Source organism: Diospyros lotus, chromosome 10, assembly GCF_014633365.1.
Source record: "Diospyros lotus cultivar Yz01 chromosome 10, ASM1463336v1, whole genome shotgun sequence".
Taxonomy (NCBI): Eukaryota; Viridiplantae; Streptophyta; class Magnoliopsida; order Ericales; family Ebenaceae; genus Diospyros; species Diospyros lotus.
The window spans coordinates 22,296,416-22,313,266 of NC_068347.1; the positions used below are offsets into that span (position 1 = coordinate 22,296,416).

Genomic DNA, 16,851 nt, shown 5'->3' on the forward strand with positions numbered 1-16,851 from the left:
TTGATAAGATTCCATTTTTACTCTTCACCATTTGAAAGTATCTTTGCTTCTCAAAAGAAATTTTTAATTATACCAATTCACCCCCTCTCTTGGTATGTGCCATATCAGTTCAATTCTATCAATGGCATGAACAGTTTACTGAATGCATGAAAGACATACGAGCATGGCATATACAGACAACAACAACATGCAACACGTCTAACTTGAGAAATCTCTCTGACATACTCAACCTCATGTGGAAAATCCATTCCACACATCATTGGGGTTGACCTTGCCACGACATACTTAATCTTCGAGTGCCCTACCGTGTCACCCGTTCACTTGGATTAACCTTGTCCCATTCTCAAGAAGACTCCATCCCGTCGCCCAATGACATAATCATGACACGAAAGCCAATACCCCAACGATATGAAAATCACACGCCATGCACTGACTCTTTTATAAGTAAAAATAATTGATGCACTATACCACATGTTCAATATGCATACGATACCATAAGTACATAAGTAAAACGCCTACGCGATATAACCCAAATTCTGAAGAGTATAACCGCTGATTGGAACTCATTATACATACACCAAATCATTTTTAAGACAAAAGATAAGACTGGAATCGAACCACTCACCTTATTCGAAAAGTTGATTTATGCCCCGTAATGCATGCTAAGCCCTGAAATGCGTGTCTGAATAATTTCTTGGCTTTGGCATACTCCTCTATCCTCAAATTAATTCTCATAATTTTCTAGAATTTTTTCAAAAATTTTCTCCAATTTTTCCTATTTTTCTTTCATTTTTCTCCATTTTCTCCCATTTCTCTATTTTCCTCTTCCTTTCTTTTCTTTCTTTTCTTCTTCTTTCTTACTTTCTTCTCCCCTACTTCTTCTCTGTTCTTCCCGCCAGCGAACTAGCCACCCAGCCATTGTTACCCACGTGCCAACATCCACCTTCGACCACGTCAGCTACCTCTTCAACCTCCACCAACCTCGCTGGTCACTGCCCACCTTGCTGAGCCATCGTCGGGGGCCGTTGTTGGTCGCCTTGTTCGCTGCCCAACCGCAACAAGCTTGCAGCTATGGTCGTGGCTTGCTATTGCAACTTGCCCCAACCGCTATCTCGGTTGTCTCCAGTTACTAATGGCAACCCTCAGCACTCTCCCTCAATCCCTCAAGCTCTCAGCCGCTTCCACAAGCTCCCAGCCACTTCTTCAAGCTCTCGGCCATTTACTGCAACTCTCGGCTTCTTCATTCCATTCCATTTTCATTCTTCCTTCTCTCATTCATTTCTCTTCTATTTATAGGCTAAGCACCGACTCAATTGCCTACTCCTTGCTCCCACTTGCATTAAAACTTGGCCACTACTCCAAGGAATTTCAGCCATGAAGCTTCTCGGAAGCTACCACAGCACACACGCACATATACGTATATATATATATATAAAACTATATATTATACTATTATTTAAAGAAAATTGCACTTTAAACCCCAATTTCCATCTTAATTTCACTTGGGTAAATCTCTAATTGCAATTACATCCTTAAACCTCAAATTAATTTGCATTATAATACCGAAAACGCAAAATTAATAACTTCAAAGTTACTCGATAATGACGATTTCGCCCTAGTGTCCTCCTCACCGGGCTATTATTTCATTTCGAAATCACTGAAGGGTTGTTCCTTATGAAAAATCGAAGCCCCCTCAAGCTTCCGTTGACTTCTCAAAAGTCCCTTACGATAATTCGATTTTGTAACCTAAATAGCAGCTGCATTTTAACTGTACCAAAAATTGTCTCTGATTTGACTTCTTTCAATGTCATAAATCACGTCTTGATATGCTTGATGACTTCATACCCTTTCTTTTAGACATCTAAGTCCCGAGGCATTCCCTCTAGCTGATTCGGTGACTTATTTTGTTATCACAGCCATTTTTTGGTATCCCAGACTCATGGAAACCAAACGAAAGATGGGATATTATATTTATCCACAACATACTTTTTCTTCCATATAAAATTATGTTTCGGGGTATTCCCTTCAATCGATTCGGTTGTTTATAACTCCAAGAAATTATTCTTAAACCCCAAAACTTCTAATAATTTCATTTTATTTTTTTGCTCCCGAATAAATTACTCTTGAATCCTTTAGAAATTCTCGAGTATTATAGTCACATAGCATTAAAAGATTTCCATTCAAAGAAGATCCTACAAGCAACGACCATCTATTCTAGTCCATACTAGCTACCATTTGTAGTCTAAAGTTCTTGGACAAACATTTAAGGGAGGAGCTATAAATGGCTTTAAAATCCATAAAAAAAGGATGAAAAATGACCCAAGAAGCTTGATGCACTCTTCGAGGAGGGCCAAGGCTACTAAGATTGTTGCTGGTTGGGAGATCTCAACACCACATAGATGGAAAATGGAATGGTGGAAATTATTTTACATGTTCGAATGATGAGATAGATAAACATTGATGTCGAGCTTGAGCTTAAAAGATCGATTGCAAAGTTGTTCATGTAGGGGCTTGAAATTGAGGACATGACCAAAGATCAAATCAATCCCTAGATTCTATAATCGTAGCACGTAAATAAACATAGCCTCTATGAAAGTTAGAAACAAAGGCATAATGGCCATGAATAGAGCACATGAAACTGTAGTTGTTAGGATATAACAATTAAATTTATTTATTTTGAGAAATAACCCGTCAGAGACTGGTGAAAAAATAAGGAGTAAAGTATACGCTGACAAATGGCACTAGCAAGCATCTAATTTGAAGAATGGCTTAATCTGTTATTCGGGAGAGTAGAGCTTCACAGTGCGAGGCTCTATCCGTTGTCCAGGAAAGCAACATGAATGCCCTAAGGTCTTCAAATACCTGGTGTCCTGATGGGTCTTCGGGAGAATGAGGTCCCAAAGACTACCTTCGCTTGGGATGGTTTCCGGATGGCTTGGGGCTTTGAGAAAGTTAGGGAGTCTCCAAGAGGTACCATTGATCTATTTCCTCCAGATGAGTCTTCAGGATTTCTATGGCACAAGAACAATTAGAAGGCATGTGGCAAACTCTCCTACACGAGCCATTTGAGGCCAAAGTTAGATGAAGTCATAATGTATAAGGTAGTATATGGGTGAATTACATGTGTGGGTCTTCGGGTGTATGCCTTCAAATGGGTTGGGGTCAGAAGAGTTTTGTTTGGGTCTTTGGATGCTAGATATGGATCTCCAGGGCACAAATCCAAGGGGTATTTATAGGCTTCAAAGACTAGGCCACATGGAAAATTAGGACACGTGGCAGACACGGTTATGCATGAGGCTGGAGGGCCTAAAGGTATCTTTGGGGACCAAGTGCCCTGAAGAATATCCTTTTGAAAGGGACTCCCTTGAATGAGTCTTCGAGATTTAGGGCATTCCCCGAAGACCCCTCAAGACCCTTTGGGTCTTTGGGGTTACTGTAATACCTTGAGAACCTAAGGTCAGGTCCAAGAAGGGACTCTAGAGAAGCTAGTATATATATCGAGAATAGTAAGGAAGGAAATAACATCACTTGGATACATTTTGGGCTGAATGTGGATAAAAAACTCCTGGGTTAAGCATGCTTAAGCTAGCGTAGCTCAAGGATAGGTGACTCCTGGGAGGTTTGCGTAGGCCCATCAGGATAAGTTGATCTTGTCCTTTCCATCGCTCGATGTGGGATGTTACATGTAGTATCAGAGCCGACCCCCGAGCTTCTAAGAGCGGTGGTGGGGCAAACCTCAACAAGGACACTGAGTTCCTAAGATGGGGTGCATGTAGGCACCTTAGGTGAATCCCACATTTGCCATGCAAAGGGGGGAACTTGGCATATAAGTGTAGAAGGTGTTCTACATAGTGACTCTTATTTCGGAATTAAATCCTAGAGTGACAAAATCGGGGATTGGTTGTGACTTGAACTGGACAATACGTTGCTACATGGACCACAACTGTTATAGTTACTGAATGCAGATGACTTATCTAAAGACTCTTTAGGTCTTTCGAGTCATCGGATGAGCTTGCTCGAAGACTCTTCCTAGCCTTCAGATTTCTTTGATCATCCTTAGTGCATGCTTGGCTAAGGGCTACTTGATTATCCTACAACAATGACTCCCTACTCTTGCCTTTGGCTACAAGATTGGTATGTAGATTGGCTAAGTTTAAAGAAAAAAAAATTTACACAAGGAGGGTCATCGGGAAAAGGGTCATCAGAAGACATCTCAAAATGACTAGGGGCAATGATTATATGACGGTTTGTCTTCCGAATACATGGCTATTAATAGTGGTGGCCCCATGTGGGTTGCACCTTCTACTTCAACTTATCCAAAGACTTGCAAGCATTCGAAGCACTCGAAGACTCTCCCAACTCACTCGAAGACTACACAAAGCTTAAGAAGTCTTCTGAAGACTTTTCCTCGAGGACTTTAGGACTCTTCCAAAGACTATTCTTCCAAGGACTATACCAAAGGTAAAATGGTCTCTTCTAGACCAATTCCCATGCCATGAGAGGGTACATCTAGGGCATCTAGGATCATCATATCTCTTAGATTGCAACAGTTGATTTTGAGGAGTACGGACATTAGGGTCTTTGCGAAGGCCTTTGCTATTCCGATTTCATGGCTATCTAGAAAGCCAAACAAAAATGAGTTCACAGCTATGGTTGAAAGGGTTGAGGTAGCGATCCATATCGATAGTCCAAGGGTAGGACTTAGACTACCACTACACCTATTTGGGATGCAATTTTTAACAAAAGAGATAATAACACCTGGCCAACTACACCTAAATGGCTGGGAAGTGTTAGTAGAATTTCTTGTCCTATGCAAGGAGTGCAGGGTAGAGCATATGACTGCTCTATTCAGGTGTTTCTACCACGTTTAGACCACAAAAAGGGAGAAGGAGTTCATGGCGTTACAAAATACAGTCAATAAAGTAATGCTCTTTAGAAGTGCACCATAAAAGATGGATGGATTTGAGACTAGGTGGTTAGTTGTCTGTCCATCGCTAAGTTAAAAAAACAAAAATGCAAAAGAACAAGAATGACCTAGGGTAACCCATAATTAAAAGCGACAAATGTGTAAAGATAAAACTAAAATAACAAAAGACCAGTTAAGAAGATCATTAAGATGTTCGGGGGTTACTTGTATCGATGGATAAAGGACTCGCCCCGAACACATATGGATAATAAGAAGACTGCTAAGATGTTCAGGGGTCACTTGCATTAACAAAAGAAAGACTAGTCCCAAACACATGCAAACAATATGAAGACCATTAAGATGTTTCGGGGGTCATTTGCGTTAACAAACAAAAGACTTTCCTTGAACACACACGAATAATAAAAAGACCATTAAGATGCTCAAGGGTCACTTGTGTTGATAGAAGGACTCTCCTCGAACACACACATATAATAAAAAGACCATTAAGATATTCGGGGGTCATTTGTGTCATTAATAAGAAGATCGTTAAAATGTTTGAGGGTCACTTGCATTAATAGAGGAAGAACTCGCCTTGAACACACATGGATAATAAGAAGACCATTAAGATGTTTGCGGATCACTTGTGTTGATGAGAGAATGACCCCCGAACACATATGGATAATAAGAAGACTGTTAAGATGTTTGGAGGTCACTTGCGTTAATAGAAGAATGACTCACCCCAAACACATATGGATAATAAGAAGACCGTTAAGATGTTTGGGGGTTACTTGCATCGATGAAAGAATGACTCACCCTAAACACACGCGAATAATAAGAAGACCATTAAGATGTTTGGGGGTCACTTACATTGATGAACAAAGGACTCACCCCAAACACATGCGGATAATAAAAAGATTGATGTTTGGGGGTTCCTTGCGTCGATGAATGAATGACTCACCCCAAACACATGCAAACAATAAGAAGACTATTAAGATGTTTAGGGGTCACTTGTGTAGACGAATGAAGGACACGCCTTGACCACACGCAGATAATAAAAAGACCGATAAGATGTTTGGGGGTCACTTGCATCAGTAGATGAAGGACTTGCCCCAAACATGCACGAATGATTAAAAAATCTAGTAGCACTCATATGTAGATGGATCGCCTCATCAAAACCACAAGACTGGGGACTAGCAACAATCTTCCTCAAAGAAAAGTCCTATCCACTTAAAGGACTGGGGAGACACATTGCATAGCATCTCTACTTCATCCCGGCCTCGCTTACATCACTACCTCAAAGTAATCTGGTAATCTATCTTGGGACTAAAATTCAAGCAACACTTTACTTAAGCTCTGTTCTTTTTAATCGTCTTGCCCTAAAAGTCCACAAGGGTAATTTGGATAGAGTTAACTAAACTTGGATTCTATGTGGTGGACGGGTTTGAGACCCAAAACAGGAAAAAGTCCAAGCATAAGCTTTTAACCCTAGGTGTAATCAGCAGGTTCATTGGTATTTCAAAATCCTCATCACTTCCTAGTTCGAACTTGGCTTTCCCCTATGCTTAAACTAGGGAACCGACAACAAGAAGGATTTTATTCGATATGATTGACTTTTATACAACAGTTCATTTTTAGAACCAAGGAATGGTACTACTTAACACCTCCTTCCATCTTAACCCTAACCTAAGTGATTGGCAAGTCCAAGGAAAACATGTCTAAATCGCAAATCACAAGAGCTTACTGAAGCGTGGAATGTGTGAGAACAATCTAAGGCTCATTATCTAAGAAATCAAGGTGCAAAAGTGTGAGAACGGTCTAAAAATTGAAGTATAAAAGCATGAGAACTGTCCAAAAAACAAAGCAAAAAAGCATGAAAACGGTTTAAAAACCAAAGCACAAAAGTGTGAGAATGGTTCAAAAACTAAAGTGAAAAAACGTGAGAATAGATCAAAGCACATAACAAGCAAGAAAGACCCCAAAAAATTTAAAATGCAAGAAATGAAAGAGAAACAAAGACATGCCATAAGACAGTTTACTCTTCCTTTCGAGAAACTAAAATGAAAGAGTTGGGAGTAATTGATGTGCTATGAGAAAAATATAAAAAAAATAATAAAATTAAAAATTAGGCCAACCCAAGATGAGCCACTGATCAGTCGTGGGAGTCAAAAGAAGACGTGCAATAGGGTGTGTGCAACAACCTTGGCCTATTCCCATCCTACTAACATACATATATAAATATTAATATATAAAGAAGGTGGGAGGCATGTGTGGCAGATTACATGAATAAGTACAATAACATATAATTTAAAGGAGGAGGAAGGCATGGGTGGCAAATTACACACACACACACACACACACACACATACACATATATAATAAACGAGGGGGAGAAGCTAGAAGGCATGCAAAGCATGTAGCAAGAAAACAGTAGCACAAACCTTAGGAAACGCAACTACGTGCAAGAGGGTGGATTCCATATGTGGTAGTAGCAAGCAAGCCATCTCCGATAAATTAAATGAGGCAGGAAACCTTGCAAGGTCTCCCGAGAATTAAATGGGGCGAGAGACCTTACAAGGTCTCCCGATAATTAAACAAGGTGGGAGACTAATATTGTCGCGCCTGAGGCCATCGACATGAGACTATTATGCCCAAAGCAATAGACACAAGACTATCGTGCCCAAGACTATTAGCACAAGACTATCGAGTTCGAGACCACCAATACTAGACTGTCACGCTTGAGGCCGTCGACAAGAGACTGTCACGCCCTAAGCTGCAGACATAAGACTGTAGCTCCTGAGCTCAGCAACACGAGATTGTCACGCCTACGGTTGCTTGCACGAGACTATTGCGCCCTAGACCACTGACACGAGATTATCATGCGAAAGGTTGCCAACATGAGACTATCGCACCTGAGACTGCCAACATGAGACTATTATGCTTGAGTGTAACATCCCATATCGAGCGATAGGAATGACCATATCAACTTACCCTGATTGGCTTACGTGAACTTCCCAAGGGTTCTTTACCTACATATACCTTAAATCTCAATAATGATTTAAGTTCCCGTGTAGATGCACAAGGCATAACTTATTCACGTGTCCCTTTTCACGGACTTCCGAATCTTCAAGCAAACTTGGCACACTAAACTGTAGTCACAACCTCTGTTGACTAGATCTCTCATCATTCCTTAACAACCAACTCTTGCCTTTTAGATACACGAACTCTATCTTGAATCAATTGTCATCTTATAACTCATCGTCAAGATTTTGGACTAGCCATGCTCTATTACCCGAAATCTCACTCACGAAGATTATATTGTCTCACGTGTCTCGTTCTTCAAATCCAACTGACTATTGGCACACGACTATCAAATTAGTTCCTCCTAGGTATTACACTCACCGTCATCCAATACCTAAATTGCCATCATCGACTTGGTCACATAGTAGGCTTAGCCCTACACCAAACATTGACCCACATGGCCACGCTAAGGGTGAAACTGCACGATCTCGTCATAGTCCTCCAAGAACTATCAATCGCTACCTCATGTCTAATTCATTCTGCAAGAACACACATCCTAGGTCCTCGTTACCAATGATCACATCACCATATGGGTAGTGCCTATACGGCTTACGAGCATGCATCAAATCAACTATGTTCATTTCATACATCAGGAAACTTCTCATTTGCGTCCCTTTTCTCATGAGTGGGATCCACCATGGTCACTTGTTCCCATTACATCGACAAGCGACCCAACTTCATCCTAGAGGTATAGGCATGAACAATCCATCTCATGATCTGCTAGTATTGCCATACTAGATACCAAGTTTATTCTACCTCTTGAACCCAGATGCATTTCTTTAAATAGGACACACAGTCCACATTCAAGACATTTCTTGTTTCTCTCTCTTTAGATCGTGTTTCCACAATACGATCCATCTTATTTTGGGTCGATTCCTTAGACTTCTAGCCTTATTCAACTAGCTAGTGGCACACCTCGCACCCTAGTCCATTGGAACTTGAACTTTATACAAGGTACAAACCCTATTGTGTTATCCCAGATCTTCACCATCTGATTGTCTCCCATGCAATCCGCTATGATGTTTAGGTCGACGGGTCTCCCGTACTTACCGCAAGCCATCCCTTAATCTTTTGCCCATGGGTCCTTAGATCCAGACTTGTCACTGTGAACACCAAACCAGTAGTGTTGTCGCGTTACTATGGTTTCTTGTCCTACCTCTGCGAGTCACATTGGTTGTACTACTGTTGCCTCATCAACTGATGTAACTCATACGCCATCACTCGACCATTTTCGGTCTCATACTTGACCCAATCCTTTGGATCCTTGATCTACTCATCTCATTTTCAAAGTTACTAAATGAACATCAAAAATACTTACCATCCGATCCTAACTCAACAACTAGGCTATTCGAGCCAACCATCTTTGACTCGATTATTCATGATAACCACCAGTTACCCTATCATTTAACATAAGGATTTCGACTAATGATCTCAAATCAACAGTCTCTAAATCTCATGGATTCTTAATTATGGTTACTGAATCCACCTTACGTTTGAACCATATCATTGGACCCTAACTTTCATAGCTGGATCATTCTGACCAGTTGTTCTATCACTTATCAAGGTTAGAATCCTCAAATCAATAACCTCTAGGACTTTAACTGACAATCCCCGAATCTCTAAGTAGAGATTTCATTCTATTAACCATCAGTTTCATTTTTACCCTAAGTCTCCACTTCGAGTTTCTACTAATTGGCTCTAACTGTATCAGATCCCCTTAAGTCTCCAAGTCAGACTTTTCCTAAGTCTCCAAATAAAATTTCACTCTGATACCACCTGTAACATCTTACGTAGAGTGATAGGAAAAACTGGATCAACTTACCCTAATAAGTCTACGCGAACTTCCCAAGGGTCACCCATCCTTGAGCTACCCTAGTTCAAGCGAACTTAACCCGTGAGTTCTTTATCTACATTTAGTCCAAAAGGTATCCATCTAGTGTTGTTTCCTTCCTTACTATCCTCGATATATATATTAGCTTTTCTAGAGTCCCTTCTTGGACCTAACCTTAGGTTATCGGGGTATTACATTCTTCCCTCTTAAGTACATGACATCCTCATCATGTGACCTTACAACTGGTCCCAGATCTTCTCCTATTTGGGGGATGTCATCCCAGAATCTTGCCAGAAGTCGCTCCTTATTCAAGCCCTCGTACCTTGGCGCCACTTCCCTCTCTTATCGGACTGCATTTTCCAAGGGTTAGCTCTGATACCACCTATAACATCTCACATTGACCGATAAGAAGGACTTGATCAACTTACCTTGATGGGCCTATGCGAACTTCACAAGTTAAGCGTACTTGAACTAGGGTAGCTTGAGAATGGGTGACCCTTGGGAAGTTCACGTAGGCCTATTAGGGTAAGTTGATTCGATCATTCTTATCACTTGATGCGGGATGTTACAGGTGCTATCAGAGCTCACCCTTGGAGAAGGCGGTCCGATGAGGGCGGGGAGTGGCGCTGAGGTGTGAGGACCTAAACAAGGAGCGACTTCTGGAAGACTTTTAGGATGGCATCCCCCAAATGGGAGAAAATCTAGGACCAATTGTAAGGTCACATGATGAGGACGTCATGTGCTCAAGGGGGGAATGTAATACCCCGAAAGCCCAAGGTCAGGTTCAAGAAGTGACTCTAGAAAAGCTAATATATATCGAGAATAGCAAGAAAGGAAACAACACTACCTGGATACCTCTTGAGTTGAATGTGGATAAAAAACCTCCAAATTAAGCGTGTTTGAGATAGGGTAGCTCAAGGATGGGTGACCCCTGGGAAGTTCGTTTAGGTTCATCAGAGTAAGTTGATCCAATCCTTCCTATCACTCGATGCGGGATGTTACACTGAAACTATCGACACGAGATTATCGAGCTTGAGATTGCTAACTAGAGACTGACAAACCATTTCCCTGTGACCGAGGAATGTCTCATGCAAATCCCTCTAAGAGAATAGACATCATCTATAAGAGATAAACATTATTTGCAAAAATCCTAATCCTCTGGGAGTTAAGATTGCTCTATTTTTCTTTATAAATAAGTAAACACTGATTCCATAAAATGTACATCTTTGATGCTAAAGAATACGGTCTCCAAGTCTTCAGCATCTAACTTGAGTATTGGAGTATTTGCGCGAGAACTTTCTAGTGCCTTCTAATTGTTTTCTTTCTTACTAACCCAAGCAGGTTACAACGACATTTTCACTCAAATAAATTTATTATTGCATCTCGACAATAACATAACTAATTAGTCACTTTCTATGAGAGATGAATCATTTTGTTAGTGTTTTTTTTTAAAAAATTTTGAAAAAAATAACATTATAAAACTTTAATATCTGATTTATATTTTTAAAAACACCCAAAAAAACAATATGAAAAGAAAAAAGAAAACAAAACGAATGTTATTAGGATTTGGGCCCAAGGCCCAACCCACCGTGTTCTTCCTTCACATTATCACTCTAAAGTAAAAACCATGGAGATAGCTTTGCATTTTTAACTTGATGTTGACCAATACATTTGGTTATTGAGCATTTTAAAAATTTACCCTCGAAGCAATACGGATTACAAAGGCCTGCACTGTAAGTAGCTTGCCAAGATGAAAACGAATGACGAGATTCTTGCGTTTAAAGAGTAACATTTTAAGTCTTAATTTTATTACATCACGAGTCACTTAAATTAAAACAAATTAATTAAGGATGGACCTAAGAGTTTGTGCATGATCTGGCGGAATGCAGAAAATATCTTCTTGTTTTTGTTTTGTTTTTGGGTAAGTAAAGATAAAGAAGAAAGGCCTAGTCAGGTGGTAGAACACAAGAGAGTAGATACAGGTGATGGCAGTTAATTTCTCCTTTAGTTGTGGTACGTCAATCTCTGCTCATTCTCCAAGTATTTGGGATTCGCAAAAAAGAATTGCATGAGAACATTAAAATACGTTTTCTTCCTTTCATGACAATTAAAAAATGCTAAAACTATTGTTTGTTAATTCGTTTTCGATAATTGTCCAAAAGTGCTAGACTTAGTGGGTCCTATTTTCTTTGTGTTTGTCGGGTTTGTGCCCTAATTTGATGTTAGTTGACCCTTTATAGTTATTTATTATCTCCCTAATATATAGATATTGTCTATCTATCTATGATATATATACACACTTGATCAGATGACTAGACATATTGCTCTACACAATTAGCATGTATACCAATTAAAACTTAATTAATTGCACCACAAAACTACCTAGAAAAAGGAAAGAAAGAGAGAAAATTAATTTGCATCACGTAATTACTAATCAAACACTCTATGCATTTATAAACAAGCACGAGTTTCTAATCTGGACACTGAAAAAAAGTAGTGGGAATTAAAAGGGAAAATAAAGTAATTATAATTACAGGTAGAAGAGACATAATAGGCTTCTCTGGTGTGAGAAGATTAAAAAAAAAAAAAGGCTTCTTCCTGAATATTATGGAGCAAATAATAATTCTTCACGAAACCACTTTCTGTCTTTGCATGTTACATGAACTGTTGAAGAGCCAACCGTAAGTCCCTCTTCAGATCCTCTATTGTCATGCAAAATGTATCGCCCATCTGCAACAATATAAACACACATACTTAATACCTTATTAATGCACGATTTTTGTTTCTTTTACAAATTAAAATGAGAAGTTTATATGGAATTTGGTACAGCCATGGGATAACGTGCTTAATTTCGACGCACAAGTTTGCATGCGTCTTCTATGTTTACTAATATTCTTACGTTGAGAAAGAAAATGTCATATTTTTCTTCAATATATTTTCAGCTAGAGATATAAAATTTTTATTCAACATTCTCATAGCACATTATATATCGATATATGCACCAAAGAGGGGGCGACCGAAATGATATGACTTCCTTTATCCACTAATGGGAAAGTAACTAAAAGCCCTATATATAATAGTAACTTGAAAACTACAAAAAAAAAAAATATTATGGTGTCATTTTTAAAAAAAAAAATAAAAAATATCAGTAATTAATGCATCACTTAATCAAAACTAAAAGGATGGTCAACAGTAAAAACTAAGGTTCCAAACTAAAAAGATGGTCAATAGTAATGGTATCTTTCTGGGTTTTAAGAAGTGTATATTTTTGCATCAGTATCAATCATGTGCTTTCTAGATAAACCACATATAGAGAAATTAACTGCACTTTTCAATTTTAATTATATCTGTCCCCAAGCAGAAACAATAATAATAATAATAATAATAATAATAATAATAATAATAATAATAACAACTAGAGTTGAACAAATATATTCAGGTGAAAATAAGAAGGCGAATAATATAAATTAATCATCACCTGAGTAGAAACAGTTGTGTCCAAGAAGCGATCCGCAAAGGGCAAGGCACTGAAGGTGACAATTTTAAGATGAAGCTTCTCTATTTCGCATAGTATTTTGGAAAGATAACCCTTCTGATTCTTACAGTAGATTTTAATTAACACATTCTTTTCTTGCACTTTTACGTCGATTTCTGGGAGCTCTTCCGTGGAAGAAGATGTACCCTCGCCGGCAGAGGCCCTCGTCTTCTCTACAGAATTCTTCTTTGTTTGTTTTTCCAGCCTATTCACTCGCTCTTGAAGCTGTTTCACGTAGTTGATCGCGTCGTCCACTACAGAAGCCTTGTCCATCTACACCAAGAAATTACATCCCGTCAGTTAAAGTTGAATTGCTAGAAGTTATATATATATAGCCGGCACTAACGCATGTTAATTAATCAGCATGTGTTGTAGATTTTTTGTTAATAGAAGAACATGAGATTAATTAATGGATCACTTGAATGTTTGCGAAATTCCCGTACATGTGAAGTACGCTCAAATGTGAAACGTATGTATGCGTGATTCCAACAATTCGTCAGTTCTATTATACTCCTGTTTGCTATGTCTTAAGTCATGACTTTGTGATTCTTGGTTTGCAGCAGTCTCAGGAATCAGTCTTTTATGTATTGATTTTGTGATATTGGGTATATATTTGTCTAACTAAGAAAAAAAAAGGAATTGGCAATTCTTATGATTGGAGTTTAAGTTGGTGATTGACCAAATTATAAGTTCGAAAAAGTCCTTTTACTTAGGTTATGGATTGAATAATTTACAAGATTATATATGGATTGAGTATAAGCAAGTAGTCATTCAAAGAAAAAAAGAGAGTTGAATTGTCTTTAGCAAAAAAAAAAAAAAAAAAAGATCTCTATATATAAGATTTTGCATGTATTTATAACATGAAGGGCACAAGCCAACAAAAAAAAAAAAGTTATCAAGGTTAAGTGTCTCTAAATTTCGATGGTGAATTGTAAATGCAAAGCATTGTATGTGTCTATGCAAGTAATTGATTATAATGTGATTAAGTTATTGCTTTATTATTAATTGCATGAAATTTTAATTAGTACATACAACTGTGATCTCGTCTTGAAACTTCATAAATCTACATTGTCAAAAAAACAAAAAAAGAAAACAAAAAAGTTGTTCATTCTGCCTATTCATAAGGTAAAAGTGCAATTATCATACCAAAAGAAAAAAAAAAAAAGTTCACCTATATCACTTGCTTCTGTTTTTTTTTAACAAAATGAAGGATTAGATTAAATATAGATAAGAAAAGATGATCACCCTCTTAGAACAATAACTCTAGAGAGTCTCCATACTGAACAAAGATTTAAAGCAACACCCCCAAAAGCCCACAAAAGAGCTTGAAGATAAGCCTACTGCAAACCAGCAACCAAACCAAAGATGCCCCAAACTGACACCCACGACATATCTTTTTTGCTAAGTAGTTATATGCCCAATTTATATATTAATTTATCATTGAATCCATGCAATATTAATTATTAGTAAATACAGTAATCTTCTTGTAGATGTTTGGCACACTATCGTTTGTTTTTTTTTTTTCTTGGTAATATATTTTCATTTACATAAAAAAAAAATTCCATGGAAGAAAATAAACAAAATTAGAATCCAGCAAAAGAAGCGACTGCTTTTATAGGAAAAGGTGTTGAATTTTTAAAGAACGGCTGATGAAATAGATCGTTTTATGAAGATACGATGAAGAATGTACAATTAATTAGAATACCTTCTTCAAGCCCGGAATCATTGATGAAAGCTCTATGAACTGCCGAGCAAGCTTTCTTCTCCTCTTTCCAGCCTTTTCTGGAGGATCTCTGGTGCCTGATGAATGTCTATTCTCCCCCAGAGCTTTTGCTTTACGGTTTTTCATGGAATCGTTTGATACCATTTTAGACTTCTTCTTTACATTCCAATTTAATTTCCTTCCTTGAGAATGCTGCGAAATCAAGTTCGATTCTATGCGGGGGAGGTTGGATGAGCATGGCCAAGAAGCTTGCGAAGTTTTGAGCTCTTCCTCAGTGTTCCCAAAGTTGGTTTTAGGAGATCCAATCGAAGAATCGCTAGAAGACGAAGATGATGATGATGCCGAGGAAGGAGAGGAAGGAGACGAAGTAAAAGGAGAAGAAGAAGGTTTTTGGGATTGTGGAGTACTAAAGGACTCATCAAGGGCTTCACCGGATTCAAGGGGTTTCATTTCCTGTTGATAATCTCCTTTCCCTAATTGAAGGAGGAGATTATTTTGGTCTTATATTTTGTTGGATAGTTTGATTTGCAGTCTCCAGATCTGTTGTTTGTGAAACTGGTGGTTAGGGTACTTTTTGAATTTCAATTGTTTTTACTATCAAGAAATATAAGAAAATTAAGAGAAAAATGGGGGGAGAAAGATCAAAGATGAAGAACAGGAATTATGGGGAAGAACTGTGAGAAATATCAGAACGTTGCCAGACAGTGGAAAAGACAAAAAGAAGGGAAAATCAAAGATGAAGATTTGAGAATGAGAAATGTAGGAAAAGGGCTGAAAAGTGGATGAAGCAGTAAACCCTAAACACGAAAAGGAACCCAGAAAGAACCCAGCTCACTGCGTTTTATCATGGCGAACTATAGGAATCTATACCACAAACTTCATGAAGAAGCGCATTTAGAAAACGAAGAAGAAGAAGATGTGGGGAATCTTACCTTTTCCATCTCAACTAAAGGGAATTAGTACTTAAGTTGAAGCTATCAATCTCTATTTTACTTCTTATATAGCTGTTTCTCTCTCTCTCTCTGCTTCTGTGGTGGGCTCGTGGAAATCATGGGAATAAATTATTAATACTGGAACTTTAAATTAATAAGATAGATAGATTTATTATCATTGTTATTATTTTTCCATTGGTTGCGTTGTTGACCTTTCCTGTCTTGACCAATAGGTGCACGAGAGTCTTTCCTTTCTGAACGATTACGGTTGATGATTCTTCCGGGTTTGTTTTGTCCAAATTTAGATGCAATTACATTTATGTGAGCATTTTCCTTTCATCTTCTCTATCTTTCTTTTGTTCTTGTTCTTGTCATGCATGAGTGACCATTTAATTAAACTCTTCCAAACTGTTTCCCATCTTCATACTGCATCTAAGTTCAATAATTAATCTTATCTTTGTTTAATATTTCTGGGTAATTGGTGAAGAATTCTATGAATCTTAATTGATGATCGAGAGAGAAGGGTTTGATTAATTGGCCTTTTATTTTTAACTTCCCGTTGAATTATTCATTGAATTGACATTCTAGAAACCCTAGCTGGTCTTTTCTCAAATTTAATTGCGTTGTTACATATATTAATTGCAAAACTTTTGGGAACTTCTTCATCATCTTTATTTCTTTCTGTCTTTTGTTTACTAATTTGCATCAGGTGGTGAATTTGAGTGACGTATCAAAGGAATAACGTGATAGAAAAATGTAAACAAATAGGTACCTGCCGGAAAACACAGAAGAATAAAAAAGAATTTAAAGCTGTTTCTCCATGAGATTAAGATTGTTAAAACAAGT

The 16,851-nt window shown here is 38.1% G+C and overlaps 1 protein-coding gene across 1 annotated transcript; it reads right to left on the reverse strand.

The window, feature by feature from the left end:
* Positions 1-12,242: 12,242 nt before the first annotated feature.
* Positions 12,243-16,071, reverse strand: LOC127811022 (transcription factor bHLH25-like). Its single transcript, XM_052350700.1, has 3 exons — positions 15,056-16,071; positions 13,294-13,623; positions 12,243-12,545 (listed from the first exon to the last, which is right to left on the reverse strand). Exons 1-3 carry the CDS (start codon positions 15,521-15,523, stop codon positions 12,471-12,473), a joined length of 873 nt encoding a protein of 290 aa, XP_052206660.1. The 5' UTR covers positions 15,524-16,071; the 3' UTR covers positions 12,243-12,470.
* Between the last annotated feature and the right edge of the window lie 780 nt (positions 16,072-16,851).